General features: G+C 50.9%; 1 protein-coding gene across 1 annotated transcript; it reads left to right on the top strand.

Annotated features, from left to right (window-relative positions):
* The first annotated feature begins 3,002 nt into the window (after window positions 1-3,002).
* CHIT1 (chitinase 1) lies at window positions 3,003-15,048 on the top strand. Its single transcript, XM_030873075.1, is given in 12 exon segments — window positions 3,003-3,027; window positions 4,290-4,319; window positions 6,555-6,756; window positions 7,338-7,394; window positions 8,989-9,154; window positions 9,361-9,485; window positions 10,151-10,274; window positions 12,246-12,431; window positions 12,742-12,855; window positions 14,152-14,278; window positions 14,803-14,960; window positions 14,962-15,048. Coding segments are annotated over 12 exon segments (1,401 nt in total).
* The last annotated feature ends 546 nt before the right edge of the window (window positions 15,049-15,594 follow it).

Below are 15,594 nucleotides of genomic sequence, written 5' to 3'. Positions count from 1 at the left end.
GCTCTGAAGGAGGGAGTGGGGGAGAAGCTCAGGGAAATGAATGGGCTGTAGTTCTAGCCTTGGCCCATATGCTACCTAGATCCAATCCTCGCCTCTCATTTCTGGTACCCACTGAATGCCAACTGCCTCATACTCAAACGTGTTGTTATTTGTGAGAAAAGCAGCTTCCACTGGGATGTGGTCTACCAGGATCAGGAAACAAGCTGACGTTTGGACAGGCAAGGCCACAACCTGCATGGCCAGAGAGGGCTCAGTGTGCCCTTTCTTGCCAGAGGGTGGGGGGAGGGCTCCCAGATGTGCGTTTCAGCATGACTGAAGGCCACAGTGGCCAGCATCCACGAGGTCCACCCCTGCCTGGGGCTCAGGCCCATCAGAAGATGCCCAGGGCTTCCCTGGTGGCGCGGTGGTTGAGAGTCCGCCTGCCGATGCAGGGGATGCGGGTTCGTGCCCTGGTCTGGGAGGATCCCAAGTGCCGCGGAGCGGCTGGGCCCGTGGGCCATGGCTGCTGGGCCTGCGCGTCCGGAGCCTGTGCCCCGCAACGGGAGAGGCCACAGCAGTGAGAGGCCCGCGTAACGCAAAAAAAAAAAAAAAAGAAGAAGAAGATGCCCAGATAGAACAGGGAAGAGCCTGGGAACCTTCACTCCAGCTCTGGTTCCTCTTTTATCCAGCTTTGGGCAAGTTTGCAAGAAACAGAAGCTTTGGCTTCTGGTTCTTCAACTGCAATATGGGAGAATAGCTTCTGCTAATAGTTAAGAGGTTTTATGGGGAGGTTGGCACTTCTCACATCAACCAGATACTTTCTGAGCACTTGACATTGAATGGTGAGAGGACTGAGGAAACAGCATTCAATAATAAACTCAATATTTTCAGGTCTTTGTTGAGGACTATTCTTTGTGCTGGCCACTGGGGTTGTCAGTGCACAGTAGTGGACAAACAGACATGGTTCCCACTCTTGGGGCTTCCAGTCTAGTGAGAAAGACACACATTCAATTCATAAACTCACAAAATAAGTATATAATTTCAAATTAGGATAAGGGCTAGGAAGGAAAAGAGCATTCTGCTTCAGGAGAGAGTAGCAGGAATGAGGTAGTCAGGGGGAAAGAAAAGAAACAGCTACATAAACCAAGGTAGAGACACTAATGGCGGAGCTACTGGGCACAGTGGAGACCCCAGATGATTGGGGGCAGGTCAGCACTTAGAGTGACTCAGAATCCTGGGCACCACAATGCAGGGTCCTTTTGGTGACACGAAGCTGAGTCAGGAAAGCTCAAAGCTGACAGGTCAGCTATATGTACGGGAGAATGGGGCAAGATAAGGAGGCCACCTGTCTCTCTGGAGAAGCCTCTCAAAGTCTCCTGGCTTTCACTTTCCACCTTCTCCCTTCCCCTTCTGCCCACATTCCAAGACCTGAGGCAGCTCTATAGACCTCAGGTGATTCTGAACAGGCTCCTTGGCAGGATCCCTAAGTGAAAGAGAAGGCAAGGACACAGGGACCGTCCATCTGGGCACAGAGCTCTGACCGCCTCAGAGACCTCACAGAGGTTACCAGAGCCCTGATCTCTGACACCAACAGAGACTGGGCAGAAGTGTCAGGGCCGGGCAGCCCCAGGAATAAGAGCAGGCAGGGCATTAATAACCATCCTCTGAGGACTTCTCCTTACAGATGAAGAAACTGGAGTTCAAAGAAATCAAGGAATGTGCTCTAGGTTACACAGTAAATGACAGAGCTGGGATTCAAACCCAGGCAACTTGACTCCAGAGTCTGCTGCCACTGGACGTTCCCACTCAGCCATTCAGGCCACTCACATTAAGGCCTAGGACCAAAGAGCAGGTCCCCTAGAAGCTCAGAGTTTTGCCAGGACCTTGGAGTTCATGTACGCACTGGCCATCGTCTGCAGACAGAATAAGTAACATGTCCCAGTAGGTCCTGCAGTGGCTGAATGCTGCCCCCTCCCCCAATATCTCCACCCAGCACCTCAGAATGTGACCTTACTTGAATAAGGGTCTATGCAGATGTAACTAAGGTGGGAATCTCAAGATGAGATCACCCTGGGTGGTCCCTAAATCCAATGACAAGGGTCTTTATATGAGGCAGAAAAGAAGACGTGCAAAGACACAGAGGAAAAAGCCTTGTGAGAATGGAGACAGACATCGAAGTGATGCTGCCACAAACCAAGGAACACCAGAAGCCATCAGAAGATGGACGAGGCAAGGAGACATTCTTCCCTAGAGATTCTGGAGGAAGCATGGCCCTGCCAATACCTCGATTTCAGACTTCCGGCCTCCTGAACTGGGAGGTAATAAATCCTGCTGCTTTAAGCCACCTAGTTTGAGGTTATTTGTTACAGCAGCCACAGGGCACTGATAGATGTCCCTCTGATTCTTCATAAGAAACACAGGCATTTAAAAATATTACTAAGCTCATAGTTGCTACTTATCATTATGTATTTTTCTCAATGGATATAAAATATTACTATCACGTGGATAGTAATAAAAATATTACTATTGTAAAATATAGATTATACGTGCAACACTATCATCTTACAGAGAGATTACCTAAATTCCAGAGAGGGCCCTGGTAAAGCAAGCAGGCAGGCTGGTCTGGAAGCCTGCTCCCCTCATTCATGAGGTGTTTCTCTTCCTCCAAAGCCTGGGGCTACTGGTGATCCTCACCAGCCCACACAGAGAAAATCAGAATCAAGCTTGCCCAGCAGAACGTTTAGAAACACTTCCCTCTTCCCTTCCTTTGCCTCCTGGCTTGGCAATGATGAGAGCCCAGGTTACACCCTGTGATTGTTCCAGAAAACCAAGCATTGCTAAAGGGCATTATGTCAGGTGTCCCCAGTCCGTGCTACTTCGCACCCTAGACCTCCATACCACATCCCCTGCCCCTGTCTGACTTCAACACCCCTGGCTGTGGTGGGACAGGGAGGCCTGATAAAAGGAGGGCAGGACCTGGATAGCTGGTTGTGTGGGCTGGAGTCTGTCACTGAGCCAGCACCATGGTGTGGTCTGTAGCCTGGGCAGGTGAGTGGGTGCTGTCGGGGAGCATGGGCTGCGCCTTGGGAGCTGTGGGGAAGTGGGGATGTGTATGTGAAATGGCTCCTTGGTGCTGTGTGTAAGGAAGCAGAAGCTTCCAGGAGAACTTTGGAGGATCATTCCATTTCTCCCCCTGCTGCCAGGCTTGCAGTCCCTGTGGGCTCCCCCCTGAGGTCTTTCAGCCCAAGAGGCTTTGTGTTGCAAGGAAAAGCTTTTCTCAACAGGCTGAAAATGACTTTTCCTCCTGTTTTGGAAGCCTAGAGTCAGTGAACCCCTCGGCACTGGGTGGTTTTGTCTTTCCTGTGTTCTGAGGCCCCCTACTCTCCAGGGGTGCCCTGGAATTCACTGCCAAGGAATTCTTCCCCACCCTGATGCTGGTTGCCCTGCAAAAGGCAGCCTGGGAGCCATGACCCTGGGTGCCCTTACAAATTTTCATGCAGGTTTTATTAGGTTAATGGGAAGATCCAAGGTCTCCAGAGAGGTGAAATAAATACTTTTAAAGGAGTCCCACTGAGCCCTACGTCTCCAAGGATATTGGTAACTCAGCCAACCTCTTATGCAGTGTGGCAGGAAAGCAGCAAAAAGTAGTCAATTGTGGCTGTGAGCAGAGGTACAGAGACCTCACCTAGAGATGAGCTCTCTGGCCTAGCCCTTCCAAATTGGCTCTTTTCATCCTGAGGACAGGTTTTCTACTTATTTCAAAAGAGAAACCTTCTCTCTAAAAAGCTTAAAAGTCAGGCTTCCCTGGTGGCTCAGTGGTTGAGAGTCCACCTGCCGATGCAGGGGACACGGGTTCGTGCCCCGGTCTGGGAAGATCCCACATGACATGGAGCGGCTGCACCCGTGAGCCATGTGCTCTGCAATCGGAGAGGCCACAACAGTGACAGGCCCGTGTACCGCAAAAAAAAAAAAAAAGCTTGAAAGTCAGTGGTTTTCCTAGAATCTTCCTAAATCCACACTGCCCTCTACTAATGTTCTAGAGAGGGGGCAGTCTCAGCTCATGGAGACTTCCATCAGCTCTGGGACTAGCCCAGGCCAGGTAGGGCCCCCTGCTGTCTGGCCTGGGTGAAGGGATGGACACAGTGCCCTCCTGGGTCCCTTGTGGGCAGAGGAAGCTGGATTTGTAGGAAACTGTCCTGAGCCCACCCCCATCCCGGACCACTTCTCGCTCCTGCGCTTCAATAGCCATAGAGGGCCTGGGAAAGTAAGAATGACATCTTAATCTCTGCCTTCTCTTTTGTGCTGTTCAGGTTTGATGGTTCTGCTGGCGATCCAGTGGGGTAAGTGGCACCTTTCTTGAAGCTAGCCCTGGGTTCCCTCAGCCCCATTCCCTGGGCCCTGCTACCCTCTCCCATTCACTCCCCCAACACTTATGTCCACCCCAAGAGCTCTTGCCAGATTTCAGTGGGTTCTCGTCTCCAAAGCTCCAGCCCCTGCAAGTGTCCTTGTCCCCATAATGGCCTTGCCATTCCTTCTTCTGGGAAGGTTCTAGCCTCCTAACCCACTAGCCGAACTCCTGTGTGTCCGTAGGGACAGCTTAAATGTCAGCCTCTTTCTGGTGTTTCCTGAGGTCACTTGCTCCAACCTCTGTGCTCTCATCGTACTGGAACCCATTTTACAGTATATATCACAGTGTTTCTAATTACTGGCTTAGGCGTCTCCCCTACCACCAGTAGGGGAGCTCTGAGCTACTGGAAGTAAGAAACCTAAGTCTTCCCCAGCTCCACGTCCTAGCCCCTTGGCTCAGGCAAGGACAGCACACTCTTTCCGTGTCTGTTGAACTGATTGCATGTGGAGCTTGGGAGAGCCAGGAGGGCTCCCTCTTGTGCAGGGGGGAACTCTCTGGGTGATGTTTAGCCACTTGGACTCCTGGGTTCCCTTCCTATCCCACACCACTCCCTGTACTCAGACCCTCATCCTGAGCCTGGGCTGTGGCACAGGACACACATTTCCCCTCTTCATCTCACAGGAGGGGACAGCCAGGTCCAGAGAAATAGCAAACATCGGGAAGAGAGAAAAGTTGAAGATTTCCTCAAAAGCTTTAATCCAAGCTACTTCTGGGCATATGGTGTGCTATGGTATGGGATGGTATATATTTCTAATAATAGAGTTTTGTGTGGGCTAAGGGTTAATGTATGCAAAGCACTTAGAACAGAGCTTACTTTCTGCCAGCACTGTTCTGAGTGTTTCACATACATTAACTCTTCATTCACACAGTAGTCCTTAAGATAGGAGCAATCATCATTCCCATTTTATGAAGGAGAAAGCTGAATTATCTGGCTAAAAAGTTGCAGAGTGGGGATTTCAACCCAGGCATGAAATTCCAAAGTCCCTGCTGTTAACCACCAGACTTTGTTGCCTCTATAGTACAAATATTCATGCACAATATTCAATATGCTATGGCAGGATATGATACAAAACAAAAAGAGCCTCCTGGGTCCTTGCTAGATGGTCCCAGGGATGTGTTCGCTGGGTTAATCCCCTGCTTCCTTCTTTTGCTTTGGGGAGTTCACCAATCCTCCTTCTATGTCACTCAGGCAACGCCCCAGTCCCATCGGCAAACTTCACTCCCGGGTGACCTCTAGTTAGGGCCAGTGACTACCCAGGAGCTTTGACCCTTCTCCTTCTGAGAGCCATCCATGGGCGCAGGGGTGTCTCAGCCAGCCCTTCATGCTCTGGGTTCCTACACACCCTCCTATAGCCACTTTGCACTGCTCTCCCTCCTCGTCCTCTCACTGGCCACATGGGGGCTGCAGGAGGGTGCAGAGAGACCCTGTCTGTGCAAAAGGAAATCCTAGGGTCTAGACCGTGACCACAGACATACTCCAGTCCAAACTCATCATTCTGCCAAGTCCCTGGCATAAAATGCTGGCGTGTACAAACCACACGATCATAGTCTGCAAGGCTGGAAGAGCCCTCAGAGACCACACTGTCATTTTCAGATGGGGACCCCTAAGCCAAGGCTAAAGAGATCGGCCCAAAGTACACTTCTGGCAGCTGCAGGGATGAAGACGAGCATCTTTGCGTTCCGGTGTTCTGGTCAACTTTGCACAGTGCTGCCCTTGGTGGGAGCCATCACTGCTAGACAAGCCCCCATCTGGGAGGAGAGGCCCTATACACAAAGCCATTCTACAGGGTATGGGGATGACAGAAACAAGCTGCCTTTTCCTAGAGAAAATATTCTCTTTGTTAGAACCTTGTCAGTGATATTAAACCAATTCTCTACAAGGGATAATAGTATGTAAATGCAAACCTCTTTAAAGCAAGACTAAAGAAACATAAACCCAGGCCTGTAACTGGGGCCTCCTCTCTGCCACTTTATATGTTTGTATTTTAATTAACATTCTGAAGTATTCCAAGCCGTGATTTGAAAGTTCTGCCTCCCTGCCTCCAGCAGATGAAGGGCCATGTTTAACGTCTTCTGGCATGACATAAGTTCTGCCTCTGGGCAGAGGGTGCCAGTCCATAGCAGGCCCTTCTGATTGCCATTTCTTTGCTTTGCCCCAACTGGCCAGGCTCTGCGGCAAAACTGGTCTGCGACTTCACTAACTGGGCCCAGTACAGACAGGGGGCTGCTCGCTTCTTGCCCAAGGATGTGGACCCCAAGCTGTGCACCCACCTCATATATGCCTTTGCTGGCATGAACAGTCACCAGCTTAGCCCCATAGCGTGGAATGCTGAGACACTCTGCAAGGAATTCAACAGCTTGAGGAAGATGTGAGCTGCAGTGGAGGAGGTGGGGATGGGAGGTGGAGAAGACAGGCGCCTCCTCTCAAAGCCAGAAACCTTCTCCATTACTTCAGTCTGGCTGCAGACCCGCTGTGTGGCTTTGGGCAAGTCTCATCACTTCTCTGGGCTTTCCCGTGCTTATGTGGAAGAGGTGGGGGTAGATAGTGACTCCTTAAGTGCCCTTCCAGTTTAGGTCTAAGTGGAATCTGGACTGTGAAACTGTTTCCCTCCACTGGGAATGAGTGCCCTTCTATCTCCTAAAATCTATCTATCCTTCAGCTCAAGTGTTATCACTACCTTAATACAGCCTCTCTGAAGATCTGTCCTGATCTCTTGCTTTCTAAATTCCTTGAGTGTACGGCTCCCCAGCCAGATAAGAGGTCCTCAAAGGCAGGAATGTGTCTTTTCTTTCCCAATCTAGAGCTTCCCTGGTACAGAATATGACCATAGGGATTTATATATCCCCTACCTCATCCCACCAGCCCTGCCAGGCTCCTTGCTTCCTTGTTAGTGAGGTGAGCCCCAGGACCTGGCTGGATAAATTCTGGTGCTTCTCTTGTCTTTTCCAGGAATCCCAAGCTGAAGACGCTGCTGGCCACTGGGGGCTGGAACTTCGGCACTCAGAAGTGAGTTGTCTGTGGGCACCAATGTGGCAGGGCCCCTAGTGTGGAACTGGCTCACTGGCCAGAGAGATCCCCAGTCGGGGAATCAGCCAGGTAGAGGTGTAGCCAGGGTGAGGGAGAGTGGGAGAGAAGAGTGGACTCTGGGGGCTGACCTTCCTTCTGACTTCTTGGTACCTCCTCAGGAGGCAGTGGAGTGGGCTTAGCTCCAGGCCGTTATACATCCAGTCTTTTTTTTTTTTTTTTTTTTTTTTGCGGTACGCGGGCCTCTCACTGTTGTGGCCTCTCCCGTTGTGGAGCACAGGCTCCGGACGCGCAGGCTCAGCGGCCATGGCCCACGGGCCTAGCCGCTCCACGGCATGTGGGATCCTCCCGGACCGGGGCACGAACCCGTGTCCCCTGCATCGGCAGGCGGACTCCCAACCACTGCACCACCAGGGAAGCCCATCCAGTCTTGCTTTACATGAAGCACAGAGTCTGACCTCTTTCCAGGCCTCAGTCTCTTCCTCCATGAAATGTGTAAAGGGAGGGTCTCAACTAATCCCAGACAACATATAATGTCTATATTTTCTGAGCTCTGGAACAGTATGTCTGAGAATTTTTGTTCCCTTTCTGGGTGTCAAAAGCAGTCTGTGAGATTGAGCTTGGATGCCAGAATATTGACATTTCCAGGACATTTTTGATGATTTATGGAGATAATGGAATGGTATATTTGGAACCATACTTTTCCTAGAAAGTGCTAACTGTAAGGTCCCCAAAATTCTAAACCAGTCTTTCTAATACTTTTTTGGATCATGAGTCCTTTTGAGAACCTGATGAAATTTATGACTCCCCTTCCCCAAACACTGCTTATACACAGATTTTTCACTGAAATTCAGGATTCTCAGCCTGGGGTTCCCAGGCACACAAACCTCACTTAAGAACTGATGTTATTAGCTAATTTAAAAAAATAAATTAAAATAGAAACGGTCTATAAAACTCAAGACCCCCAAGAAGTCCAGGGACTTGTTGAGAAAGTAAGATGTGGGGAGGTTGTTCTTGGGGCACCTCAGGAATTGTAAAGAACTCTGGACTAGTAATGGTAATAGCAAGAGCACGAAGCACTCTACAAACGTGAGTTAGAAGAATAGTAACCATGTTAACCTGCCAGGGAAGTAGAAGAGCAGCCCCCCAGGGTTACCCAGATCCTCACTGGTCTGCTGGGCTTCTCTTCCTCCTCATCTTAGAAACTGATTCCTCTTCTTTTTTCAATCTCCATGCTGGGTTGACAGCCAGCTCTGATTCAGGTTAGAGCAAATCCCTGGGCAGGGATGTGGCAGTAAGCTTCTGGAGGGAATTTTGGGAAGCAGAGCTCCTAGTGAGTCAGTGTGCCCCTGGTGATGTCAATGTTTTGGGGCACTTCTACATTGTCCCTTTCCCTTAGCCAGGCCCATAACCCACCTGCAAATATCCCGGCAGCCTCTGAAGCAGCCCTTCCGGTGCCCTTCTGGCCTAGACAGCTGAGCACCAATATCTTGAGTAGTTTCTCACTTGCCTCTGAGGGAGCATGACCCACTGTCCTGTGTAAGACAGGCCCACACTTCCCTTTATCAACCCACAGGTTCGTGGATATGGTGGCTATAGCCAATAACCGACAGACCTTTGTCAACTCAGCCATCAGGTTTCTGTGCTAATATGGCGTTGATGGTCTCGACCTTGACTGGGGGTACACAGGAAGCCGGGGGAGCCCTCCATCAGATAAGCAGTGCTTCAAAGCTCTGGTGCAGGTACAGCTGGGTGAGATAGAGAAGACCTAGTTGGCCAGGGGGCCACATAGGTGCTGCTCTGCCCCCAGGCTCAGCTGCTTCATGTGTCTGCATAGCACAGACCAGCCCTGTGGTCAGTTTTCAGGCTCCTGTGCGGGAACATCTGCTTGGGGCTCACAGGGCTACCTGTTCCCTGCCTGTGTGTTCACTCTGAGCTGCCCCTGCAGGCCCTGGTCAATGCCTTTCAGCAGGAAGCCCAGGCCTCAGGGAAGGCACACCTCCTGCCGAGCACAGCTGTCCCAGCAGGACCACACTGCACAAAAGCTGGATACGAGGGGGACAACATTGCTCTGTGAGTCTCAGGCAGATGGCATGGACCCTGTGTTCTCTGCGGGGGAAAGAGACCAAGGGTAGTCTGAGCTTCCCCCAGAATGGAGCAGGGGCTCGCCTGCACCACCAGCAGACCCAGGGAGGGTTTCCTTACCACATCTGCTGCTCCATCACTCCGGAGTCCCTCTCTTTGGAGCCTGGCCCTCAGTCTTAAAGTGAAATATCCCTGGGGGAGGAAAGAGGGAAGCACTTAGCATCTCCAAGAGGATGAGTTCCCACGCCAGGCCTACTGAATAAGAGCCTGCACCTGAATGAGATTCCCAGGTGATTTATGTGCACAACTAAAGTTTGAGAAATGCTAAGCTAGATTTCCCTTCAAAATAGCAAAATAGCAAGAGGTGTCCTTGAGTGGACTGTGTCCTGAGGGTGCTGAGGGGATAGCTGGGAGGAGGATGCTGAAGACGTGAGCCGCCAAGAATGAGAATGGCCTGGATGACGGTGTGCGGGGGGGGGCGACCGGGGCGGCCTATGCTGCTGCGTCTCCCAGAGCCAGAAGGGAGCCCGCCCCCACCATGCAGGTCTCTCCCCAGGCCACACACTGCGTGAGAGGGGAGGGAGGAGCAAGGAAGGGGGAGGGCTCCACCCTGCGCACTAGCCCCTCACTCTTTCTTCCCACGCCTCATGCAGGAACCTGGAGTTCCTCAGCTTCGTGGCCTATGACTTCCGTGGCTCTTGGGAGAAGAACACAGGGCATAACCGCTCCCCCGACGAGAGACAGGGAGAAAGCGGGGCCGTGGCCGAATTCAATGTGGTAAGTGGGAGGACGCCTCTGGCACAGGCCCTTGCCGGTGGCCCCTTTTGAGCGTCGAAGAACCAAATGGAAGGGAAAAGCAGGATACCAAGCAGGGCATGGAGAAGCCAGGATATTTTTGTTTCTTTTGTGTGTGTTTGTTTGTTTGTTTTATTTTCCTGTTCCATGCCGCTGCTGAGGAGAAACCTCACTTCTGTATAGCATGTCGACTGATATTAGACACAAATCTAGTTTGGGGACACATCAAACAAACCAGTGACTAACTGGGAGGCTGTCTTTGAGCTCAAGTTTCCAGCCAAAATGGCTTCCGCTCCCTTCATACACCCTCAGCCCCATTTCCTTCAAGATAATGGGTAGCTTTTGCTCCTTGGCACTGAATGTCCTTCTGGAAGGTGTTTTCTGGAAAGAGGTGAGAGCTTTCCCAAGTTGATAACATCTCAGGGCAGAACCACCCCTACGCCACCCCAGTCCCGGGAAAGGGAAGGCTTGGTTGTAGACTGGAGTGGGTGGAGGTTTCCTGCCCAGCTCTTCCTCATTCAGTAGGCTAGACATTGTTTTACAAGCCCATTCTAATTTTAAAAGTCAAGATTGACCGTATCATTTCTCCTTCTTAACAAACAACAATAACAAAAAGCCCTAAATTAAAATGTTTGTTAATTTTGGGAGCCCACATCTTTGTGTGTCAGCTGGGTGGAACATCTAGGACTTCCATGGCTCTTTTCACAAATAAAGTGCACTTCTTCAGGCACTTGAGCTGAGCATCTAGACCTCACATTGCACCTGGCTCCTCCACCTTCATCTGGGAAACTGTGTGGGTCCCAGGAGAAGCCAGCCCAGTCAAGTGGGGAGACATGCAAAGACATTCAGCTGAGAGGTGAGGGGGTTGAACTCCCGCTGGCACGGTGCTCTCCAAGCTGTGTGCCCTGGATCCATGTGGGGGAAGGGAGGCCTTTATCCTCCTACAAAGAGGCCTTCTACTCTCCATACTATGTGCCCTGCATGTTGCTTCTGGCCAGAGGGGTGACTTTTCCAAATTTGCACAAAAATACCACAGAACTTAGCAGGGTGCTCTGCCCTCTGCCCTCAGAAAGCTCCAGTCTGACCAAAGATAAATCATATGGACCAGCAAAACCAAATACACGTAAATCAATACAGTGAAAATACCTAAGTGCTAAGAGGTTGCAGGGTAACTAGAAAACCTGGACTCAAACAGGGTGGCTTCTTGGGGAAAGTGAGCCTACCGTCCTGGTTTGAGGGAAGAGTCTTCATTATTTGTTTAATCCACAGAGTTATGTTGGGTACCTCCTCATGTCACAGGCCTGGGGGTGTCATGTCAAGTAATACATGATGGGGGAAGGTCTTGTGCAGAGGCGGTGAAGAAGCCCTGTGCTCATTTGTTCTTTCTATTTGCGCATCTTAGTGCCAAGCATTGTTCTAGGCACTGGGGATACAGAGATAAATAAAATTCCCTGCTCTTGTACTGAGGGTGAAACAACAGTGATGGTAATGATCACAATCATAGCTCCCCTTTATTGCACTATGTTAGACTTATACATGCATTATATCTTTTAATTCTCACAATGCCCTTAGTGACAAATATTTTTATCATTTCCATTTTATAGACAGGAAGCTCGAGGCTCGGCAAGATCAAATAAGCTGCTGGGTAAGGCAGAGATCGTTGTTTACTGAGGTATCCCAAGCATCTAGGACAGCGCCTGGCACACAGCTGGGCTTCAGTAAATATTTACTGAGTCAATGACTGTTTGAATCCAGAGCCCATGCTCTTGACTATAGGGCCATGCAGCTTCAATCACTGTGGTTCAGGGTCTAAGACGGGATCTAAAGAAGATGGGGAAGGGTTGGAACACTAGTAAATGCTCATGAAACTCCTCTGGAGCCCCCAGGCTTGGATGATCTGAACCAGTCTAAAGGCAAAGAAAATTAGCCCTGACATTCCTCCTTCACCACCAGGACTCTGCCATGCAATGGTGGCTGCAGAAAGGGACCCCTGCCAGCAAACTGATCCTTGGCATGCCCACCTATGGGTGATCCTTTACCCTGGCCTCTTTGTTGGACACCGGAGTGGGGGCCCAAGCCACGGGGCCTGGAACTCCTGGCCCCTTCACCAAAGACGGAGGACTCCTGGCTTACTGTGAAGTAGGAAAACCCACAGCCACCCCGAGTATTGTGCAGAGTAGGGGCTTCTTCTCCCATAATTTCTGAATGACGATGCTAGGCACAGTGAATTCTGGTTGGGTAAATTCCATCCCATGCCTGTCATCTTGGATTTATCCCTAACCCCAGGTGCCTCATTGAATCGACAGTTCTAGGTCACTCAGTCTAGAGCTTCCTAGATTCTCCAAGCTTCTCAGACGTGAATATTTCAGTCTCTAGTCTCCTCATGACAGGGAGAAGATGCTTGCAGTGCCTCCCACCTCCTTCCCAGCTCTGCCCTCTGCTCCTACAGGTCTGCTCTTGGAAGGGGGCTGATGAGCACAGAATCAAGGACCAGAAGGTGCCCTATGCCTTTCAGAGCAACCAGTGGGTCGGTTTTGACGATGTGGAGAGCTTCAAAATCAAGGTGAGGCTTGGCCCTGCTGGGAAGGTGTGGTCCTGTGTGGGCCCAAGGCCTGTCAATAACATTCAATGACAGCATTCAGAACTTCTTCAAGGAGAAATATCCCAGCATTTCACAGATCTCCATGTGATAGCATTTGGTACCATTATCACCTATTGATTAAGAAAAGACACAATGGCAAAAAAATTGCTCTACATTGGAATCTCTCTTGAAAGTATTTGCATTTTATTAAACACAAATTCTACAGATATATAAGAGGAGAAATACACACAGTAAGGCATATCATTTTATTCAGTCCATTGACAATATTTGGTGCATGTTCAAATTATAGATCCTTTGATTTACTTATATGAAACCCCCTCCACTCCTGCCTCAAAACTTGAGTGCGTTTACCTGTTTCCATGTCTCTCTCTCCAGTGAGGTCATTGGCACCTGCAGAGGGACCTGCATTTGCTCATCTGCTTATCTTTTGTCAGTTATGCAGTGGCAGGTTCTTCTGGTGGTGTAGACAAAGTGCTCTGGAGAATTGAGGAGGCAGCTGGGGGAGATGAGAGAAGGCATCATGGTGGAAGGGATTTTGAGAAAGTCTTAAAGCAGAGAAGGTGGGCCTTCTGGGGAGGAAAGCGCAGGAGAAAGACTTGATGGAGAGGAAAGGGGAAGCTGGCCTCTGAGAGCAAGTTGTACCATAGCTGGAACCCTGAGTGGGGACTGGTGTAGAAAGGGAGGTAGCTGGGAGGGACATTGGGGCCATCAAGGGTTCCAACCACCCCTATCCTGTAACCCCAGCCTCACGCCAGAGGTGAGCCATGGCCCCCTGGCAGGGCTAGGGCCAGGGAAGCCCACTTGGAGGGGACACACAGCCATACCCTAAAGAAGCCTCAGGGAACTGGTGGAGGTGAGAAGGCCCTCAGCGTGGACAAAAAGACATGAAGACAGGGAATGGATTCAGATCTTTGGGGAAGTTTAGTCGTTCCCTATGGTAACTGAACTCATCACAATCAGCAGACAGTACCCCAAACACAACAGCTCAGCCCAGAAAATGCTGGGAAGTTAAGGCTGCCAACCTAAGGAAAGTCACACATCTATGTACTCCTCACACCTCCACCCTCATGTCCACCCCTGGCCATGTTTATGTCAGGGCAGGGAGATTCCAGAATGAATCATGCCCAGCAAGGATAAGGACTAATGGACCTGGGGGTGCTGGAGAAAGGAGGTCCCTGCCTGGATGAGGAAACCGGCTCTGGGGCTGCTGGCCGGGCTTCCCTGCTCTCCTCCACCCCCATCTCGCTCCTCACACAGGTCAGCTATCTGAAGCAGACGGGACTGGGTGGGGTCATGGTTTGGACACTGAACATGGACAACTTTGCTGGTTTCTTCTGCAACCAGGGCCGTTACCCCCTCATCAAGATGCTGCTGCTGGAGCTGAGTGAGTATGGGGTCAGGGCACCTCAGGAACTGGCTTCTTCTGAGGAAATGACTTTGCCCCAGTACCGTGATTTCCCAAATTTCACCCCCAGGAGCTGAGGAAGCTGTAGAAATGATTCTCTTTTCACACTCTTCTTCCTCTTTCTGATTGTACCAATGCCTGCCCAGGGTGTCGGTAACCAGGGCTTCCCTCCAGAGGGCCCTCAGCCTCTCTTCTCAAGGCCTGCACTCAGCCTTCATTGTGAGAGCCCGCTGGCCCTCACCATTACTTGGTTGGGCTTTGCAGATGGTAGATAGCCATTGACTGCCTATGACACTTGTAGCTCCGGTGTTTTCTCTTGAGCTGTGCTCCAGCTGTAGGTGTGCTTGCTGTCTGGCTGTCCTCTGCCTTGGGTGTCTGACTATGCCCTGCCTGTAAGGTACGGGGTGTTGAGCTGCTGCTGCCTATGTTGCTGCCTGTGTGCTTGGCCTATGGGTTTGGGATCTTTTGGAGGAGCCTTGGTTGAATCATCACTGTTTTCCCAGGTCGTCCATATATGTCTTCAGGCCCCCCAGAACCTGAAGCTCCTGCACCAGGCCAGCTCTCTGAACCTGAGTATGGCTCCAGCCTCGGACAAGACACCTTCTGCCAGGGCAAAGCTGACGGGCTCTACCCCAACCCTCTGGACTGGTCCAGCTACTACAAGTTGTACAGGGGGGCGGTTGTTCCAGAAAAGCTGCCCGAGGAGCCTGGTGTTCAGCTCCTCTTGCAAATGCTGCACCTGGAGTTGAGTCTCCAAGGCCCCTTCGGCCCCAGCACCTGGGGGAGGACCCAGGACCACTCCATAGCCCACCTCCCCAGCTTTCCCTGGCAGTTGCAATCTAGCTTCTTGTGTCTTTCCATATCCAAGCTTTCTGTTCTCAGCCTTGGTTTCCTCTTGTTCTGCTCTTCCTGGGCTGCCTATTTTACTTGAAAAATAAATCTTTGGTTTGCACCCCACTGCCCCCAGATGTGGTGACTTACAGAGGCTCTCTAAGCACTCTGTTAGTTCAAACTCTACCCTGAGGAAGGTAGGGAGACAAGAGGGGAGGGTGACATAAGGCATGACTAGGTCAGAGCCAGGTGAGAAGGCGATCCATTCAGGGTGTCATGCTCTGCACCAGGTCTCACCTTGAAGACTCCACTTTCTAGTGGGCAGCTTCCAGGACACAGATGATCACATCTGGGGCATGGCCCTGGATCTGACACATTCTTCATTGGCTCAGAACCCCTTGGAGAGAGAACAATTCCTGGTGACCTCCATTCAGGTGTTATTCCCAAGATGCTCACTAGATGGC

Source organism: Globicephala melas, chromosome 1, assembly GCF_963455315.2.
Source record: "Globicephala melas chromosome 1, mGloMel1.2, whole genome shotgun sequence".
NCBI classification, from domain to species: domain Eukaryota; kingdom Metazoa; phylum Chordata; class Mammalia; order Artiodactyla; family Delphinidae; genus Globicephala; species Globicephala melas.
This window is presented reverse-complemented; position numbering and strand designations above follow the sequence as displayed.